The sequence below is a fragment of the Carcharhinus amblyrhynchos genome, chromosome 8 (assembly GCF_965287045.1).
Source record: "Carcharhinus amblyrhynchos chromosome 8, sCarAmb.v2.hapA, whole genome shotgun sequence".
Taxonomy (NCBI): domain Eukaryota; kingdom Metazoa; phylum Chordata; class Chondrichthyes; order Carcharhiniformes; family Carcharhinidae; genus Carcharhinus; species Carcharhinus amblyrhynchos.
Window position 1 is genome coordinate 100,032,561 of NC_137331.1, and position 20,726 is coordinate 100,053,286.

General features: G+C 45.1%; 1 protein-coding gene across 8 annotated transcripts in view; it reads right to left on the reverse strand.

The window, feature by feature from the left end:
• The window catches only part of zfat (zinc finger and AT hook domain containing), a 213,970-nt gene that overhangs the window by 109,657 nt on the left and 83,587 nt on the right, over positions 1-20,726 (reverse strand). For 2 of the 8 annotated variants that reach the window (XM_080194579.1, XM_080194572.1), the window contains exon 1: positions 6,850-7,517. The exons of 5 other annotated variants lie outside the window; for them this stretch is intronic. In XM_080194579.1, coding sequence (XP_080050705.1) covers positions 6,850-6,868 — 19 coding nt within the window. In that variant the 5' untranslated portion in view covers positions 6,869-7,517. Of the gene's footprint in view, positions 1-6,849; positions 7,518-20,726 lie in introns of those variants that run through there. One more of the 8 variants, XM_080194571.1, reaches the window with a different exon arrangement.

Consider the following 20,726-nt stretch of genomic DNA (forward strand, 5'->3'; position numbering starts at 1 on the left):
GCCATTCTCACCTCACCTCTGGCATTCATTTTTGTCCATGTTTGAACCAAGGTTGTAATGAGGTCAGGGGCTGAGTGACCCTGGTGGAACCCAAACTGAGCATTCGTGAGCAGTTTATTATGCTGAGTAAGTGGCGCTTGGTAGCATTTTGATGGCCCCTTCTATCACTTTGCTAATGATCGAGAGTAGCCTGATAGGCAGTAATTAGTTGGGTGGATTTGTCCTGCTCCTTATATACAGGACATACCTGGGCAATTTTCCACATTGCTGGGTAGATGCCAGTGTTGCAGCTGTAATGGAACAGATTGGCCAGAAGTGTGGCAAGTTCTGGAGCACAAGTCCTCAGAAATATTGTCAGAACCTATCGCCTTTGCAATATCCAGAGCCTTCAGCTATTGATATTACGTACGGTAAATCAAACTGGCAGAAAACTGACATCTGTGATGCTGGGGATCTCCGAATAAGGCCACTTCTGGTTGAAGATTGTTGTGAATGCTGCAGTCTTATCTCTTGCACAGATGTGCTGAGTTCCTCCACCATTGAGCATGGGGATATTTGTGGAGCCTCCTCCTCCAGTGAGTAAACTGTCCACCACTATTCACGGCTGGATGTGGCAACACTACAGAGTTTAGAATTGTTCTATCAGTTGTAGAACCACTTAGCTCTCTCTATTACTTACAATTAATGACGTTTGGCATGCAAGGAGTCCTGTATTATAGCATCACCAGGTTGACACCTCATTTTTAGGTATGCCTGGTGCTGCTCCTCGCATGCCCTCCTGCACACTTCATTGAACCAGGGTTGATCCCCTTGTTTAGTGGTATGGTAGAGTGGGGGATATGCCAAACCATGATTGTGGCTGATTGCTGCTGCTGAGATCCACAGTGCCTCTCGGATGTCCTGTCTTGAGTTGCTAAATCTGTTCAAAGTCTATTGCATTTAGCACAGTGGTAGTGTCACACAACACGATGGAGGATATTCTCACTATGAAGATGGGACCGCGTCTCTACAAGGATTGTGCGATGCTCACTCCTGATACTATTATATGATGCTCAGGTTGTTGAGAATGACGTCAAGTATGTTTTTCCTTCCTAACAGTTCCCTCAACACCTGCTGCAGTCCCACTATACTAGCTATGTCCTTTAGGACCCTGCCAGCTTGCTCTTTAGTGGTATTACAAAGCTACTCTTTGGACATTGAAGTGCCCCACCCATAGTACAATTTGCACTCCTACTGTCCTCAGTGCTTTCTCTAAGTGGTGTTCAGCATAGTGGAGTACTAATTCATCAGCTGAGGGGGGAGATGGTACATGGTAATCAAAAGGAGTTTCCTTGCCCTGTTTGACTTGGTGCCATGAGACTTCATGGGGTCTAGAGTTGATGTTGTGGACCCCCAGGGCAATTCCCTCCCAATTGTATACCACTGTACCACCACATCTGCCGTGTATGCCCTGCCAGTGAGACACATATCCAGGATATATATATTACCTGTTAAGGTACATTTTCATGAGTATGACTCAGGCTGTTGCTTGATATTTCTCCCGATTATGGCATAAGCCCCAGATGTTAGTAAAGAGGACTTTGCAGGGTCTACATGATGTCATTTCCCATACCTAGGTCGATGCCAGGTTGTTGCTCCAGTTTCATTCCTTTTTGTTTTCTTTGTAGTGGTTGAATACAACTAAGTGGCTTGCTGGGCCATTTCAGAATGAACTTAAGAGTCAACCACATTGCTGTGAAGCTGGAATCATATGTAGGCCAGACCAGGTAAGGACAGCAGGTTTCCTTCCCTAAGGAACATTTGTGAACCAGATGGAATTTTAACAACAATTGGCAATGGTTTCATGGTCATCATTAGACTTTTAATCCCAGATGTTTTTTTTTAGTTAAATTCCACAGTGGAGTTCAAACTTGGATCCCCAGATCATTACTCTGGGTCTCTGGATTACTACTCCAGTGATAATACCACTGTGCCACTGCCTCCCCAATCATCAAGGTATTGCTTAATTGGGAGTCAGTCTAAGTCAACGAGACAAAAGCTGAAAATATTGGAAAATGTCAGCAGGTCTAACAGCATCTGTGGAGAGAGAAGGGAGCTAATGAAAACTGGGAGTAGGATGAGATTTATATTCATGTGTGGCAGTGGATGTTGGTGGGGGGAGGGGGGGTGCGGAGGGGACAGTGGAGCAGCAGATGCTGACTAGTGGGCCAATAAATATAAAATTAATATATATTAGGAATATAATATTAAGGGTAAGACTCTTAGCAGTGTGGAAGCTCATAAGAATCTTGTGGTCCGGGTTCATAGGGCTCTCAAATCAGCTTCGCAGGTAGAGGATGTGGTTAAGAAGGTGTATGGTGTACCGGCCTTCATCAATCGAGGAATTGAGTTTAGGAGTCGGGAGATAATGCTGCAGCATTATAAGACCCTGGTCAGACCTCACTTGTAGTACTGTCCTCAGTTCTGGTCGCCTCATTACAGGAAGGATGTGGAAGCCACTGAAAGGTACAGGGGAGATTTACAAGGATGTTGCCTGGATTGGGTGGCATGCCTTATGAGGGTAGGTTGAGAGAGCTCGGTCTTTTCTCCTCAGAAAGACAAAGAATGAGAGGTGACCTGATAAAGATGTATAAGATGTTGAGAGGTATTGATTGGGTGGATTCTCAGAGGCTTTTTCCCAGGGCTGAAATGGCTGCCACAAGAGGACACAGGTTTAAAGTGCTGGGGAGTAGGTACAGAGATGTCAGGGGTAAGTTTTTCACTCAGAGAGTGGTGGGTGAGTGGAATTGGCTGCTGTCGGTGGTGGTGGAGGCAAATTCGATAGGGTCTTTTAAGAGATTTCTGGATGAGTACATGGGACTTAATAGGATTGAGAGTTATAGGTAAGCCTAGTAGGTAGAGATATGATGGGCGCAACTTGTGGGCCGAAGGGCCTGTTTGTGCTATAGTTTTTCTATGTTTTTATGTTCTGATCGGTCGAGGCTAAGGAGAAGCCGACAAAGGTGTCAAGGACAAAAAGACAAAGGGAATGTAAATAGTGGTGATCGTGGCCAAGGATGATGGATATTGAAGTCCCCCACCCAGAGTACATTCTACACCCTTGCCATCCTCAGTGCTTCCTCCAAGTGGTATTCAACATGGAGGAGTACTGGTTCATCAGCTGATAGTGGCACAATAAGAGATCAGAATGTGTGACTGCAGAACAAAGATAAACAGTGTGCCAAAGAACAACCTGGAATATGTAACAGATGTCTCTAGTGGAGGGTGGGGCAGGGCGGGGGGGGGGGGGGAGGTGGTTGTGGTGGGAGCAGTTGGGGGAATGTGAGGAGACACTGTGCCACCCCAAAGTCAAAACGTTTTGGAATTCATTTGTGGGAGCGGCACAGTGGTTAGCACTGGTACCTCATGGTGACAGGGACCTGGGTTCGATTCCTGGCTTGGGTCACTGTGTCAAATTTGCATGTTCTGCCCATGACTGTGTGGGTTTCCTCCACGTGTTCCGGTTTCCTCCCACAGTCCAAGAAATGTGCTGGTTACGTGCATTGACCCGAACAGGCGCCAGTGTGTGGCGACAGTAACTTCATTGCAATATTAATATAAGCCTTACTTATGACTAGTAAACTTTAAACTTTACTTTATGTGGGCGTCACTGGCTAGCCAGCATTTATTGCCAATCCCTAGTTGCCCAAGGGCAGCTGAGAGTCAATCGCATTACTGTGGCTATGGAATCACATGTAGGCCAGACCAGATAAGGATGGCAGATTTCCATCTCTAAAGGACATTAGTGAACCAGATGGGTATTTCATAAGAACATAAGAAATAGGAGCAGGAGTAGGCCAACTAGCCCTTTGAGCCTGCCCCGCCATTCAATCTGGTCTACTGCATTCGCAATAGTGTGCACCATTAACAAGGTGCACTGCAGCACATTAAGATTTCATCAATAGCATCTTTCAGACCCACAACATCTACCACTCAGAAGGTCAAGGAAAGCAGATGCATGGCACCAACACCACCTGCAAGTTCTCCTCAAAGTCACACACCAACCTGATTTTGGAAGAGTATCATCCACTGTTACTGAATCAAAATACACCCACATGAAAAAATTTTAAAAAGGAAAATATACTCCCCTTGAAAACATTAGGAAATTTGGCATCCTTCCAACATCCCCCCCACAAATACACTGGGATATTTGGCAATGTTAAAGGTGCAATTTAAAAATGCACATTGCTTTGTTTTAGTCACCAGACATTATATTCACTTCATTTATTTATACCCCAGTGCTGTCCCTGCCCTACACTTGCAAATTTATTATTCTCTCTCTCTCAATGCTCTCCTGCAGACATACACTTATTCCTGATGCTCTCTCTCAGTGCTGTCCCTCTCCTGCAGACAGACAATTATTCATGGGGATGGATACTTACTGCTGCAGATGGATATTTATAGAATCCACAAAATTCCTATAGTGCAGAAGGAGGCTAGTCAGCCCATCGGGTTTGCACTATCCATAATCCCACCCAGGCCCTATTCCCGTAGCCCCGCACATTTAGCATGCTAATCCCCCCCACACTAGGGACAATTTAGCATGGCCAATCAACCTGACCCACAAATCTTTGGACTGTGGGAGGAAATTGGAGCACCCTGAAAAAAACCATGCCGTCATGGGGAGAATGTGCAAACCCCACACAGACAGTGATCCGAGACTGGAATTGAACACGGTCCCTAGCGCTGTGAAGCAGCAATATTAACCGCTGTGCCACCTTGCCACACAGTTATTTTCTGGGGGCAGATATTTATTGTTGTGGGCAGGTATTTATTGCTGTGGATGGATAGTTATTGCTGCAAGTGGGTACTTATTGCTGCAGGTGGACAATTATTGCTGCAGGTGGACAATTATTGCTGCAGGTGGACAATTATTGCTGCAGGTGGATATTTATTGCTGCAGGCGGATATTTATTGCTGCAGGTGGGTATTTATTGCTGCGGGCGGGTATTTATCCCAACAGGTGGATATTTCTTGCTGCAAGAGGATCGTTATTGGTGCAGGCGGGTATTTATTGCTGCATATGGGTATTTATTGCTGCGTGTGGGTATTTATTGCTGCAGATGGATATTTATTGCAGGAGACGTTATATATTGCTGCAGGCGAGTATTTATTGCTGGAGATGGGTGTTTATTGCTGGGGACAGGTGTTTATTGCTGCAGGTGGGCGTTTATTGTTGGAAGCGGGTGTTTGTTGCTGGAGACCGGTGTTTATTGCTGAGGGTGAATATTTATTGCTGCAAACGGGTATTTATTGCTGGAGGTGGGTGTTTATTGCTGCGGATGGGTATGCATTGCTACGAGTGGGTATTTATTGCCGCAGGCAGTATTTATTGCTGTGGGCAGGTATGTGTTGCTGCAGATGGGTATGTGCTGCTATGAGCTGGGTAGGTATTGCTGCAGATGGGTATTCGTTGCCACAGATGGGTATTCATTGCCGCGAGCGAGTAGTTATTGATGCCAGCGGGTATTTATTGCTGCAGACAGGTGTTTATTGCTGCGGGTGGTATGTATTGCTGCAGGTGGGTATTTGTTGCTACAGGCAGGTACTCATTGCTGCGAACGGGTATGTGTTGCTGCGGGCTGGTGTTTATTACTACGGGTGGGGTTTATCGTTGTGGGCAGGTGGGTATTCATCGCTGTAGGTGGGCACGTGTTTATCAGCACAGGCAGGTGTTTATCTCTGCAGGTGGGTGTTTATCACTGTAGGCGGGCGAATGCTTATCACTGCCGGTAGGCGGGTGTTCGTTTCTGCGGGCAGGTGGTTATCTCTACAGGCGGGTGTTTATCGCTGCAGGCGGGTGGTTATGGCCACAGGCGGGCAGGTGTTTATCACCACGGGCGGGTGTTTATAGCTGTGGGCGAGTATTTATAGCTGCACATGGGTGTTTATGGTTATGGACGGGTGGATGTTTATCTCTGCGGGTATTTATTTCTGCAGGCAGGCAGGTGTTTATTGCTCTGGGCAGGTCACTGTGGGTGTTCATCACTGCTGGTGCTCATGTCTGCGGGCGGACAGGAGTTCCTCTCTGCAGCTGTTTATCACTGCATATGTTTATTGCTGCGGGCGGGTGTTTATCGCCACGGGGGGTATTTATCACGGCAGGGGTGGTGGGGCCCGTTCTTATCTCCCCTGGCAGGGGGGCGTTTCTCTCCCCGGGCATGCGGGCGGGCGGGTATTCATCTCCCCGGGCAGGTGGGTCAGTGTTTATCTCGCCGGGCATGCGAGCGAGCGGGTGTTCATTTCCCCGGGCGGGTGTGTGTTTCTCTCCCCGGGCGGGCGGGAAGTTGTTTTTCTCTCCCCGGGCAGGCGGGTGTTCATCTCCACGGGCGGGTGGGTGAGTGTTTGTCTCCCCGGGCATGCGAGCGGGCGGGTGTTTCTCTCCCCGGGCGAGCGGGCTGCCGCGCGTTTCTCTCCCAGTGAGGGAGGGCGTTTCTCTCCGCGGGCAGGCGGGCGGGAAGGTGTTTTTCTCTCCGCGGGCGGGCGGGTGTTTATCGGCGGGAGTTGGCGTTAGGGAGGGCGGGGCTTATTCTGGCTCCGGCCAATCAACGGCGGGGCTGAGCCGCCAATCACAGCGCGCCGGCGGTGTATTTTTTTAAAAAAATCTGCGGAAGTTTTTTTAATTTCTTTTCTGGATAAATCCGCGGGCCGGGGTCGCGCTGTGAGGATGCTGTAATGAGTGTGGATTTTGGGGCAGGGTCTCCGGACGGAGGGTTTTTTTTCCTCGGGGCCGCTGCAGCTCGCACTACTTTTACCTTTCACACAAACACCAGAGAAGAGAAGGAAAACAGCTCGGCCGCCAATTCTCACCTGGCGTTCGCTGCTCCATGAGCTCCCAGATAAATGCGGGCGGTTACCTAATCCTCATTACGATCAGATTTTAACTGGGCGGTGATCGCGGTGTGGGAATCTTTTTAAAATTTATATTTTTTTCACTTTCTGACGAATCTGCGGAAGCAATATGGCGGCTCCCCTTACCCGGCGTGCACCGCGGGAGTCGAGGATCTGCCGGAGGGCGACAAGAGGTGATGCTGGAGCGGCTCGTTCGACTCCTCCAGCACTCGCCCCCAACAGAGCCGGAGGACCAACGATCCCAACTAATGCCCAGCCTGCAAAATGTTGCTCTGTTGGAAGAGAATAGGCATTGAATTGATTTACTATATTTATTGTTGTCACATGTATTGAAAGAAAAAGTGAAAAGAATTGTGGTCTTCTTGTTTTAAGTTCACTCCCAGATTAAAAATATATTTTTGTTTATTTGTTAGTGTCACCAGTAGGCTTACACTAACACTGCAATAAAGTTACTGTGAAAATCTTCTAGTCGCTACAGTCTGGCACCAGTTCAGATCAATGCACCTAACCTGATGCCAAGTCCTAATGCCCAGCCTGCGAAGTGTTGTGCTGGGAGAGAATTGGAATTGAATTGATTTTATTATATTTATTATTGTCACATGTATTGGGATACAGTGAAAAGAATTGTAATCTTCATGGTTTAAGTTCATTCTCAGATTAAAAATATATTTTTGTTGAGTTTATTTATTAGTGTTACATAAATCCTGCAATGAAGTTACTTGAAATTCCCCAAGTCACAACACTCAGGTGCCTGTTTGGGTACACTGAGGGAGAATTTAGCATAGACAATGCACCTAACCAGCACATCTTTCAGACTGTGGGAGGAAACCCACACAGACAAGGGGGGAAACATACAAATTCCGAACAAACAATGACCCAAGCTGGGAGTGGACCCCTAGTGCTGTGAGGCAGCAGTGCAAATCACTGTGCTGCCCACCCCACACCCCTTCCTCAATCCCTATACATTTGGATCATATGGCAACAGCTACTTATGTTTATTTATTAGCGTTACAAGTAGGCTTACATTATCACCAATGAAATTACAGTGAATATCCCCAGCTATTGGGAAGATGTGACACTGCCCTATTCCCAACACCATTTGTTTTCATAACCAGCAATTCTCAAAAAAATATACAACCTCAGGTCCTGCCCCAAAAAATTATGATACCTGTAGCAAAAAACCAATGAACATGCATTTTGTTTATTGGCAAAATACTGTGGATGCTGGAAATCTGAAATAAAAACAAAATGCTGGATGAACTCACTCTCCTACAGAAATGTGGAAGAATCATTTGGATCCAAAATGTTAACTGGTTTCTCACTCCATATATGCTGCCAGGCCCACTGAGTTTATTCAGCATTTTCTTTTTGGTTTTATTGGGCCTTTTTTGTCTTCTGGTTCTCAGCAGTTCAAAATAATCACACTTTTGGCTTCAATAGACTTTGGTGGACTTTTCAGTCTACAACAGTGTTCTGCAAACAAGATGTGTTTTAGTCCTCCTGTTTTCATTGTTATTACTGTTATTAGTATTCCGCTGAGTTACTCAACTTAAGATTATTCTTAATCTTTGTTATTTATTGATTTGCTTTATTATTGTCACATGTATTAGCATATAATGAAAAGTACTGTTTGTTGTGCACCATACAGACAAAACATACCATTCGTAGAGAAGAAAACGAGAGTGCAGAATTACAGTCATGGCTAGGGTGTAGAGAAAGATCAACTTAATGCAAGGTAAGTCCATTCAAAAAGTCTGACAGCAGCAGGAAAGAAGCTGTTTCTGAGTCAGTTGGTAATTGACCTCAGACTTTTGTATCTTTTTCCCAAAGGAAGAAGGTGGAAGAGAGAATGTCTGGGGTGCATGGAGTCCTTCATGATGCTGGCTGCTTTGCCGAGACAGTGGAAAGTGTAGACCTAGTCACACGATGGTTGGGCTACATTCATGACCTTTTGTAATTCTTTGCAGTCTTGGGCAAAGCAGGAGCCATACCAAGCTGTGATACAACCAGAAAGAATGCTTTCTATGGTGCATCTGTAAAAATTGGTGAAAATCTTAGCCGACAAGCCAAATTTCCTTAGTCTTCTGAGAAAGTAGAGGTGTTGGTGGGCTTTCTTAGCTATATAGTGTTGGCATAGAGGAACCTGGATATGTTGGTGATCTGGGCACCTAAAATCTTGAAGCTCTCGACCCTTTCTACTTCATTCCCGTTGATGTAGACAGGGGCATGTTCTCCTTTATCCTTCCTGAAATCGATGACCATCTCCTTCATTTTGTTGACATTGAGGAAGAGATTATTGTTGATGCACCAGTTCACCAGATTCTCTGTCTCATTTCTGTACTCTGTCTTGTCATTCTTTGAGATCCAACCCACTATGGTGGTGTCGTCAGCAAACTTGAAAATCGAATTGTAGGGGAATTTGGCCGCACAGTCATAGGTGTATAAGGAGTATAGTAAGGTGCTGAGATCACAGCCTTGTGGGGCACCAGTGTTGAGAATGATTGTGGAGGAGTGTTGTTGCCTATCCTTACTGATTGTGGGCCATGAGTTAGGAAGTTCAGAATCCATTCGTGGAGGGAGGTGCCAAGGCTCAGGCCAGGGAGCTTGGAGATGAGTTTCATGGGAATAATAGTGTTGAAGGTTGGGCTGTAGTCAATAAATAGGAGTCTGACATATCTGTCCTTGTTATCTAGGTGTTTCAGAGTTCAGTGCAGGACCAGGGACTTGGCATCTGCTGTGGACCTGTTGCAGTGATAGGCAAACTGTACTGGATCCAGACAGTCTTGGAGGCTAGAATTGATTTGTGCCATGACTAGCCTTCCAAAGCACTTCATAATGACGGATGTCAAAGCCACCGGTGATAGTCATTAAGGCATGCTGCTTGGATTTTCTTAGGTACCAGGATGATGGTCATTTTCTTGAAGCAGATAGAGACCTTAAATTGTTGTAAAGAGAGGTTGAAGATGTCTGTGACTACTTTGCCAGCTGATCAGAGTGCACGTCCGAGTGCCCCAACCGGGCCAGACACTTTTCGTGGATTGACCTTCAAGAAAGCTGTTCTGACATCTGCAATGGTGACCCCAGATACAGGTGGATCAGGGCTTCCAAGGTGGAGGGCATGCTCTCGCTTACTTCATCCTCAAAATGGGCATTGAGCTCATCAGGGAGGGGTATTAATAGTCTAGCAATAATACCACAAGACCATCACCTCCCCTATTGCCGCTTGGTATCCCAACATGTGTACATTCAAATGGGTAAATGTATGAGGTGATAGGGCAAGGGAGAGTACCTGGGTAAGATACTCTGTCAGAGAGTTGTTGCAGACTCAGTGGGCTGAGTGGCCTCTTTTGCTCTGTAGGGATCCGATGATTCTATGAAATGCCATGGCACAATCTTAAGCGTCAATGTGTTTATCCTCATTGTCAATATCACACCTCAGGTTGAAAGAACAACACTTGAAGTCACAGATTAAGCTGTAAGGGTCACTTCATTTAATCTGCAATGTCATCTAACTTCCAAGCATATGCATTTGACTTGGGTTGTACAGGTACAGTGTTATGCACTGATGAAGGTTACCCAAGTATCTGAACACATTCACTTATTATGACAAGTACCGCACTGGAGTGTCAACCTTGATTTTTGTATGCAATGCCCTGGAGTAGGACTTGAACCCAGAAACCTTGTGATTCAGAAGCAAGCCTGCTACCATATAAGCCAGAGTTGACACAGTTGAGGTCGATGATCAGCCACGATCTAAGTCATGGTTTTCGGTGTCCCTATCTCTAATGTTCCTATGAAGTACTTTACAATACTTTAATGCTTACAGTGATTTTGCCAGTGTGGCTTAGATTAGAAATATCAAATCTGCCAACAACGTGCCAAATTCCCATGAGAATTTTTCTTTTAAAAGTAAGGTCCACTGGGGCAGAATTTCCTGAGATCTTGGGTCCCAGCAGCTGGGCCTTGCATATAAGTGATTCATAAACCTTAACTCACGCAATGTTCTCAGCAGCCATTTTTCCAAAGAGATTAACCTCTCTAAGTTCCTTCCCATGCTTCTTTCCCTTGCCCGACTGCACTCACATGTATTCTCCCGCTTGTTAACTCCGTTACTCTCACTGAAGATGTTGCTTGCTCTGGCAAGCATTTAGGCATTTTCTGTTTTGAATTGAGTTTCCCAGTGTCCACAGTGTTAAGTTACAAGGAACATTTTCGTCACCTGGTGTCATCTCAAACATTTTTAAAAACAATTTATCTGCAGAAAGTTGTTCATCGCTGGCCCGGCCAGCATTTATTGCCTATCCCTAATTGTCCTTGAGAAGATAGTGGTGAGCCGCCTGGTATGAAATGGCCTAGTGTCGAGCAGTCTACATCACCTGGCTGTTGTGAGTTCCATCAGGAAGCCAGCCTTAAGTTATGTCACAATTTTGTATCAATTAGATTCCAAAACCTGTTCGTACTGACCCAAGTATGGGAATATAATGGCACACTAAAATCTAAACTTTATTTATTAGTCACAAGTAGGCTTACATTCCCACTGCAATGAAGTTCCTATGAAAATCCCCTAGTCGCCACACTCCAGCGCCTGTTCGGGTACACTAAAAGAGAAGTTAGAATGGCCAATGCACCTAACCAGCGCGTCTTTGGACTGTGAGAGGAGACTGGAGCACCTGGAGGAAACACACGCTGACATGGGGCAAACGTGCAAGGTCCACACAGACAGTGACCCAAGCTGGGAATGGAACCTGGCTCCGTGGAGCTGTGAGGCAGCAGTGCTAACCACTGCGCCATCATGCCACCCCTCAGACAAATCTCAGACTGCATTAATGACTGATGCCACGTGTCGACAAGTCTATTTAATTCTTGAGCGTTCATTTAACATGTGACACAAGTAATTTGTGGCAAATAATTTTTAAGAGTCACATTAAATGATTTCCAAAATAAACTTTTAATGTTCAGAAGGAACACATATGCATGCTCGCTCATCTGTGTATATAAAATGGTTTACTAATTAATAGTTAATTTCCATTGCCAACATTTCAGCTGCAGAAGTGACTTTTTACAGAGACTGGTAAAAGCATATTACAGCTCATTTACAGCAGTAACTGTGCCGACAGTAAAACAGATTTATCACATGGTCATTTTGTAGGTTAGAGTCCACTATCCAATCGTTGCTTTTGGAGCAGTTTAATACAACTGAGTGGCTTGCTGGGCCATTGAAGAGGGCAGTTAAAAGTTAACCATATTGATGTGGAGCTGGCGTGACGTATAGGCCAGATCAGCAAAGGACAAATTTTTTCTCTGTAAAGGATACAAGTGAACCAGTTAAATTTTAGTGATACTCTGACAGCTTGTTTTTCACTTTTTAATTCTATCTCGATTCAGATTTTTGTAAACTGCATTTCAATTTAAATGCTGTCATGGTGGCATTATGGTTCCACTGGATGATTGCTCTTGGCCTCCGGGTTGCTAGTTTGATAACAGTTTAGCACTGTGGGCGGGCCTGCACTACAAGCAGTTCAAGAAAGCAGCTCACCACCTCCACCTTCTCAAAGGTGATTAGGAATAGGCAATAAATGCTGGCCAGCCGGTGGCACCCACATCCTGCTAACTAATAAATAACATACAAAAAGTAAATAACCTCTACACACCTGAGGGAAGGTGTTGATTGGATTTCTGCAGAGGCCTACACTGTCTCACAATACATCCCAGCCTTTAGGTATAGTTTTGAGTGTCTTATAAGATAAAAACCAGGGAGAAGAACTTAAAGAAGCACTTAGCTCACTTCCGTCACAAGGAGCACTCCACACCAGCAATTCGTTCTATGGATCCACCACTGTTGACGTCTTTCACACCAGCCTGTGGATAAGAAATCTTGCCCTCTAAAAACTCAAGAGACAGTCATCTAGACAATGAAGATTCTGGTTTGGACATGGAGACAGAGGCGGCAGACACTCAACCAGAGGTTGCCACTGAGGACGAGTCCCCTGTAGTGGCTCATTGTTGCTCTTTGCCTATCTGTTACATACCCCCACACTGCCACCTCCCCCCACTCGTCCAGATCCTACAAGCAATGGGGTTGAGGCCACGGGCAAAGAGACAGAGAAGGCCTCATCATCATGACAGCAAGGGTGAATCATCAGTCTCGGGGGAAAGGTGGGGTGGGGGAAGGGGTGTGATAACAGCCACAATGTCCATGGGGGGAGGGGGGGTCTTTCAGGTCAAACCAAGTAAACAAACTCAAATTACATTAGGACAAAGAAAAAGGGGGCGGCTCCCCAAAAGGAGGGGGAATGGCCCAAACAGAAACAAAAAGTACTAAGGAAACCTAAGACACATCAAATCAAAATGTGATTGTGGGGGGCCTGTAACGCACCTCAGCCCCTGCGGTGCCCAACGGGCGTGGGAGGCGTCGACTGTGCCCGTGGACACCGCATGCTCCCTCTCCAGGGACACCTGGCTGTGAACGTAGCCACGGTAGAGGGGCACAATGTCCAAGGGAAATCATTGAACATGAGTTCCCCTGGTAACAGGCAGTGGCTTGCCCAGGTGGAATTCATTACCTGAACCATTTAAAAATATTTATTAGTGGGACATTGGCATCACTAGTTGGCCAGCATTTATTGCCCATCCCTAGTTGCCCCAGGGCAGTTGAGAATCAACCACATTGCTGTGGCTGTAGAGTCACATGTCAGCCAGACTAGATAAGGACAGAAGATTTCCTTCCCTAAAGGACATTAGTGAACCAGATGGGTTTTTCCCGACAATCAACAATGGTTTCATGGGGTCATCAGTAGATTCTTAATTACAGATTATTTTTATTGAATTCAAATTCCACTATCTGCCACAGCAGGATTTGAAACGGGGTCCCCAGGACTTTAGCTGAGTTTCTGGATTAATAGTCTAGTGACAATACCACTAGGCCATCACCTCTGCATAAGGCAGGCCTCGAACTGGGCTTGCTGAACTGTAGTCCCAGGTAGGGACTAGTGTGTGTACACCACTGTAGTGGTTTTACTTTACATTCTGTAATAAAAGATGTTTCTTTCCAGCCAGGCTTCCTTAGTCATTACATTGTTATATCACTAAGACCAATTATTTCAATTTACAATACTTTTGTCTGTCATTAGTCAGCCTCTCCTTCCGCCACCCACTGAGAATCAAGGGAAACCTCATCCACATTTTTGTCATTCTCAGATCTTTAGATTCAGCTTCTTCAATTCCCTCCCTTTACATAAACTCCAGCTTAACTGCCGGAATTCTGGCTCTCAGCCACATCCTTTCTGTCCTCCATTGGCTCCCAGTCTCCAATAATGAATACAAAATCCTTGTCCTAATTTATTTAACGCTGTGTGAGCTCATCCAGCACCACCTCTAGTAACCTTCAATAAATCAGCATCCCAAAACATGCCTTTTGATGCTTCTTTCCTGCACATTCCCCTCTCGCTTCTGGAGGCCAGTTGATCCTGAATCACTGAAATTGCCTCCTTAAAGTTCGTGACTTGCTAATTCCCTCCCCACCTTCGAAAGCATGCACAAAACTTATTTTATGTCTAATGATTCCAAATACCTCAGTAATTCTTTAAAAGTATCTTTCTCACCACATTTATGCTACATTAAGAATGTGTATAAGCGAAAGTTTTGCTGCTGTTAGCATTTGCTGTTTGTTACAAGTGTGTGTGTTTTTAAAAGACAAAAATACAATTACTAATGCCTTTTTTTTCTATCTGGATTTTTAATAAACTGTAGTGTCATCAAGACAATGGAAAGGCTGCCAGTCAGCCAAATGTAAAACATGCATTCTGCAACATCCTCCCCCCCCCCCACCTTCACCATCCAACCCCCCCAAGGTGGGATGAAAACAGACTCTCAAATTCCATCTCCTCCCCCTTCTCCCAACCCCACTCGCATCCAGAGCATGAACGACCCCATCTCCTGTTGAAGTTTACACTATCGGTTTCTCCGATGAAACATCGAAAATGTAATTACCTGTTCTACAACGCAATGACTTCAGCAGACATGGTAACCAAGTTCCTCTGGAATATGCAACCAGCAAGGCCGGTTAGTTTAACGTCTGTGGTAGGTAAAATGTTAGAATCCGTCATTAAGGAGGAAATTGCGAGGCATCTTGAAGGGAATTGCTTGATAGAGCAGACGCAGCACGGTTTCATTAAAGGGAAGTCGTGTCTGACAAATTTACTGGAGTTCTATGAGGATGTGTCTAGGGTGGTCGATAGAGGAGAGCCGGTGGATGTGGTCTTTCTGGATTTTCAGAAGGCGTTTGACAAAGTACCTCATAAGAGGTTATTGCAGAAGGTCAGGGGACTTGGAGTTGGGGGTAGGGTGTTAGCGTGGATAGAGGATTGGTTGTCAAATAGGAGGCAGAGAGTGGGGGTCAACGGGTGCTATTCGGATTGGCGGATGGTGACTAGTGGAGTGCCCCAGGGGTCGGTGCTGGGGCTTCAGCTTTTTACCATTTATATAGATGATCTGGAGGAGGGAACCGAGTGTAGGGTGTCGAAATTTGCGGATGACACCAAGATTGGGGGAACGGCAAATTGTGCGGAGGGTGTGGAGAGTCTGCAGAAGGACCTAGATAGGCTGGGCGAATGGGCCAGGAAATGGCAAATGGAATTTAATGTTGGCAAGTGTGAGGTGGTCCACTTTGGTAGGAAGAATGGTAGGAAGGACTATTACTTACGTGGCGAAAAACTGCAGCAGGCGACGGTGCAGAGGGACCTCGGGGTCCTTGTGCATGAGTCGCAAAAACCCAGCTTGCAGGTGCAGCAGGTGGTCGGGAAGGTGAATGGGATGCTGGCCTTCATAGCGAAGGGGATTGAATATAAAAGTAGGGAGGTCTTGCTGCAGCTGTATAGAGCATTGGTGAGGCCGCAGCTGGAGTACTGTGTGCAGTTTTGGGCGCCGCACCTGCGCAAAGATATTTTGGCCTTGGAGGGAGTGCAGAGGAGGTTTACTAGGCTGATACCGGAATTGAGGGGGTTGAGCTATGAGGAGAGGCTGAATAAACTAGGCTTGTACTCGTTGGAGTTTAGAAGAATGAGGGGAGATCTCATTGAGACGTATAAGATGATGAATGGGATGGATAGGATAGAGGTGGAGAGACTCTTCCCGCTCAAAAAAGACACTAGGACTAGGGGGCACAGCCTCAAGATAAAGGGGGGGCATTTTAGAACGGAGTTGAGGAGGAACTTCTTCACTCAAAGGGTGGTGAATCTCTGGAATTCTCTACCCGTTGAAGTGGTGGAGGCTGCCTCGCTAAATATTTTCAAGAAGCGGGTTGATGGGTTTTTGATAAGAGAGGGGATTAAGGGTTATGGGGAGAGGGCCGCAAAGTGGAACTGAGCCACGACAGATCAGCCATGATCTTATTGAATGGCAGGGCAGGCTCGAAGGGCCAGATGGCCTACTCCTGCTCCTATTTCTTATGTTCTTATGTTCTTATGTTTTAAGAACTGTATTATAAAGTCAGGGGAGAGATCCGAAGGAGATACAGAAAGGCTGCAAAAGTCAGGTCTCTCTCTCCCTGAATGAATATTGCAGAGTAACCATCCTAAGAAGAGCAATTTGCTGCAAACTAAGATCTTTTGGAGATAAAATGTGGAAATCGGCTCTGTCCAGCTACACCCAGCAAGACCACTCAGCAAAATGGCTACAGTGTGGAATCACTACATGGATGTCAGCCAAAGGATAGTTTACCATATATTTCTTTTATTGTTTATTTTCCTCATGAACAGTAGTTTATCTCTAAATCTATCCTTTTATTCGACCATCTGTGCAAGTTGGCAGGGCAGGGAGAAAAGGGGGGGGGGTAAGGAATGTGTATGAATGGCACTAACAATTCACCTAGTCTTTTTTTAAAGCTAGGAAGTAGCTTCTATAAACTTATCTCATTCAGAAATCCTAAGGTGGCACAGTGGTTAGCACTGCTGCCTCACAACATCAGGGACCCGCATTCGATTCCTGGCTTGGGTCGCTGTCTGCATGGAATCCACACATTCTCCCCATATCTGCGTGGGTTTGTTCCAGGTGCTTTGGTTTCCTCCCACATTCCAAAAGACATACTGGTTAGTCACATTTGCCATGCTAAATTCTCCCTCAGTATATCGAAACAGGCACCGGAGTGTGGCGACTCAGAACAGCATGGTAGCATAGTGGTTAGCACTGCTGCTTCACAGCTCCTGGGTCCTGGGTTTGATTCCCGGCTTGGGTCACTGTCTATGTGGAGTTTACACATTGTCCTCATGTCTGTGTGGGTTTCCTCCAGGTACTCCGGTTTCCTCCCACAGTCCAAAGATGTGCGGGTTAGGTTGATTGGCCATGCTAAGAAAATGCCCCTTAGTATGCAGGGATGTGTAGGTTAGAGGGATTAGTGGCTGTAAAATGTAGGGATATGAGGGTAGGGCCTGGGTGGGATTGTGGTCGGTGCAGACCCGATGGGCTGAAGGGCCTCTTTCTGAACTGTAGGGTTCTATGAGATGTTCACAGTTACATGGGGCCCATTTGATATTTGTTTAAACTCCACAGGAAGCTTGGTATGTGTTCTATGAGATGTTCTATGAGCTGTTCACAGTTACTTCATTGCAGTGCTAATGTAAGCCTACTTAAAGTTTATTTATTTGTCATAAGTAGGCTTACACTAACTCCACAATGGAAGCCATGTAAAATCCCCTAGTCGCCACACTCTGGAACATGTTCGGGTACACCGAGAGAGAATTTAGCATGGCCAATGCTCCTAACCTGCACACCTTTGAACTGTGGGAGGAAACTGGAGCACCCAGAAGAAACCCACGCAGACCAGGGAGAAAGCGCAAACTCCACACATAGGAGATAGAAGTAGGAGAAGGCATTTGGCCCTTTGAGCCTACTCTGCCATTCATTATGATCATGGCTGATCATTCAACTCAATAGCCTAATCCTGCTTTTTCCCATAACCCTTGATCCTATTCGCCCCAAGTGCTATATCTAGCCACCTCTTGAATACATGTTGCCTGTCTAGAGACCTTTTGCCATTATGGGGTCTGTATCCCTCGATTCCCTGCTCATTCATATCTGTCAGGCTGCTTCTTAAACGTTGCTGTTGTATCTGCTGGGAATCAAACCTGGGACCCTGGCGCTGTGAGGCAGCAGTGCTAACCACTGTGCCACCGTGCCACCCACATTACTTGTGGCACTAAACTAAAGTCTGTTTAATTCTTTATAATCTGGAAGTGTGCATAATTGGACTGCTAGAGTACTGGCAAAGCACATCCTTGGTAAGTTCACAACACACCCCTGTTACAGTCGGTCTTGGAATGGTAAATTAGGGGAGTCTATTTTTAATCCCTCCTCATGTGGTTTAACATTTGTCATTCTGTATTGTACAAAGCCCACTTCTTGTATCTAACCTGGCACAGGATGGGGTGCCGATCAAGTAGGCCACATTGTCCTGGATTCTCAAGTGTTGTTAGGGCTGCACTCATGCAGTCATGTGGAGATGCATGACGCCCATTCTGCCAGAGTGCTTTTGAATTCTTCATTAAAAACTCTGCCAAGACAAAGTTTTTGAAATTCCAGGCTACCCTGAGTTTATTGTTAACACATACCAAGCTTCCTGTGGAGTTTAAACAAATATCAAATGGGCCCCATGTTAATCATAAACTATTTCCTCTAGGAGGAAAAACGGATGTTGAAATAGCAGAGATGAGGTTGCAACCCATTTGTCCAAAATAAGAATTGTAGTTTTCAGTTATCAGAATTTGGGTGCCTGAGTTGCTGTAAGTTTGTGTTAGTTTCATTTTACTGTGAAACCCCGGTTTTACGCGGCCCAATTTAGCATGAATTAGGACATAAAGCAATGAATCATTGGACCTTTTTTTTCCTCTTTCCGGGGAACTGAAAAGTTTTTGTTGAGTTAAAATAAACTGTTGTTGTTTTGTCTTGTTTATTAAACAGCTTTACTAAAAATTAATTTGTGTTTTAATTTCTACTGTAACAACAACGATTTATTCGCGGAATTCTTTAATTAAAAGGTGATTTGCTTGCCAGATGGTAAACGTGCAAAAAACGGGTGAAATAGGACGATAATAGGGGTGTTTTAGGATGTTAGGTCAACATTGGGTCAGTTTGAGCGCTGATTTTCTTGAGTCCCAATTTAGCACGACCCCGCTTTTACCTCGCAACAACATTTTATGGACTCCAACCATGGTGTTATAACGGGGCTGCACTGTATATTGGATCATCTGCCCAGTATAAACATTAAACAGATGTTTGTGTTTCAGCTGACCTCTTCTTGACCTTTCCTTCCCACAACTATCGGAAGACCAACTCCCCATATCCTCAATTTCCGCTCTGGACGATGGTGACTTCTGCTCTGAACACAGTTTTTCGGCTGCTGAAACCCTGAGGTCCCTTAATCTCATCCAGAACCAGGGGTCACAGTCTACATACAGGGTAGACTATTTAGGACAGAGATGAGGAGACATTTCTTCACCAAAGAGTGGTGAACCTGTGGAATTCATTACCACAGGAAGTAGTTGATGCTAAACATTGACTGTATTCAAGAGGTAGCTAAGTATAGCATTTAGGGTGAATGGGATTAAAGGTTATGGGGAGAAAGCAGGATTAGGCTATTGATTTGGATGATCAGCCATGATTGTGATGAATGGCACAGCAGGCTCGAAGGGCCAAATGGCCTCCTCCTGTCTTCTATGTTTCTATATTTCATGTAGGTGTGTACTACTTAACTGGTTTTCATCAACTGAGCCCATCACATGAGATTAATTTTCTGCCAAATGTCACATGAGTGGGAATCTGAGCTAATTTTCTTCCACTCACTATCTTAGGGAAATTGAGGCTAATTTGACTCAGCTCAACTACCAAGCCACACCATTGTGCAAAAATTGAACCTTTTGTTTACTTCAGTGTCACTACTTTTAAATGGTGGCTTCAAAATCAAGTCCTTATTCAATTTTCTTTTAGTAAAAAAAAATCTTGCTACTACTTTGACTGCTTATTTCATCAAGTGTATTGAAAATTGCATTGCACAGTTTATCCACTTAAAGTTACCATACACACATATACCAGCAGAGGGAGTCTAGAAGAATTAAAAATATATATACTTTTAACAGCACATGATAGCTTAGTGCTAAACTATTAATCCAGAAACTCAGCTAAAATTCTGGAGACCCAGGTTCGAATCCCACCATGCCTTTGATAGAAATCCTACTGGGGGAATAGGCGGAAAATCCAACCTGTGGTACATCCATGATGCCTCTAATTTGTACTTTCAGATTGTAAAGGATTATAAAATCATAGAATCCTACAATGCAGAAGAAGCCATTTGGCCCATTGAATCTGCACCAACTCCCTGACAGAGTACCTTACCAAGGACCTCCACCCCACCCTATTCATGGTTAATCCCATCTAACCTACACATCTTTGGACACTAAGGGGTAATTTAGCATGGCCAATGCAACTAACTTGCACATCTTTGGAGTGTGGGAGGAAACCAGAGCATCCAGAAGAAATCCACATGGAAAATGTGCAGACTCCATACAGACAGACACTCAAGGCTAGAATCGAACCTGGAGTGTGAGGTAGCAATGCTAACCACTGTGCCACTGTTAATCAGACAGTCTTTCTGAGATTAAATCAATGAATGAGGTACATTTATTGAAGCTACTTAAAAAAATAGGTAAATTGTGAGCACTATCCTTATGCGCACATACACATTCCCTGGGCCACATACGTACATACACACACACACTAGTACAGATGGTAGAGTAAGAAGACATACTTAAAGCTACTTTATAATTCATGAATGAAATAAACAATCA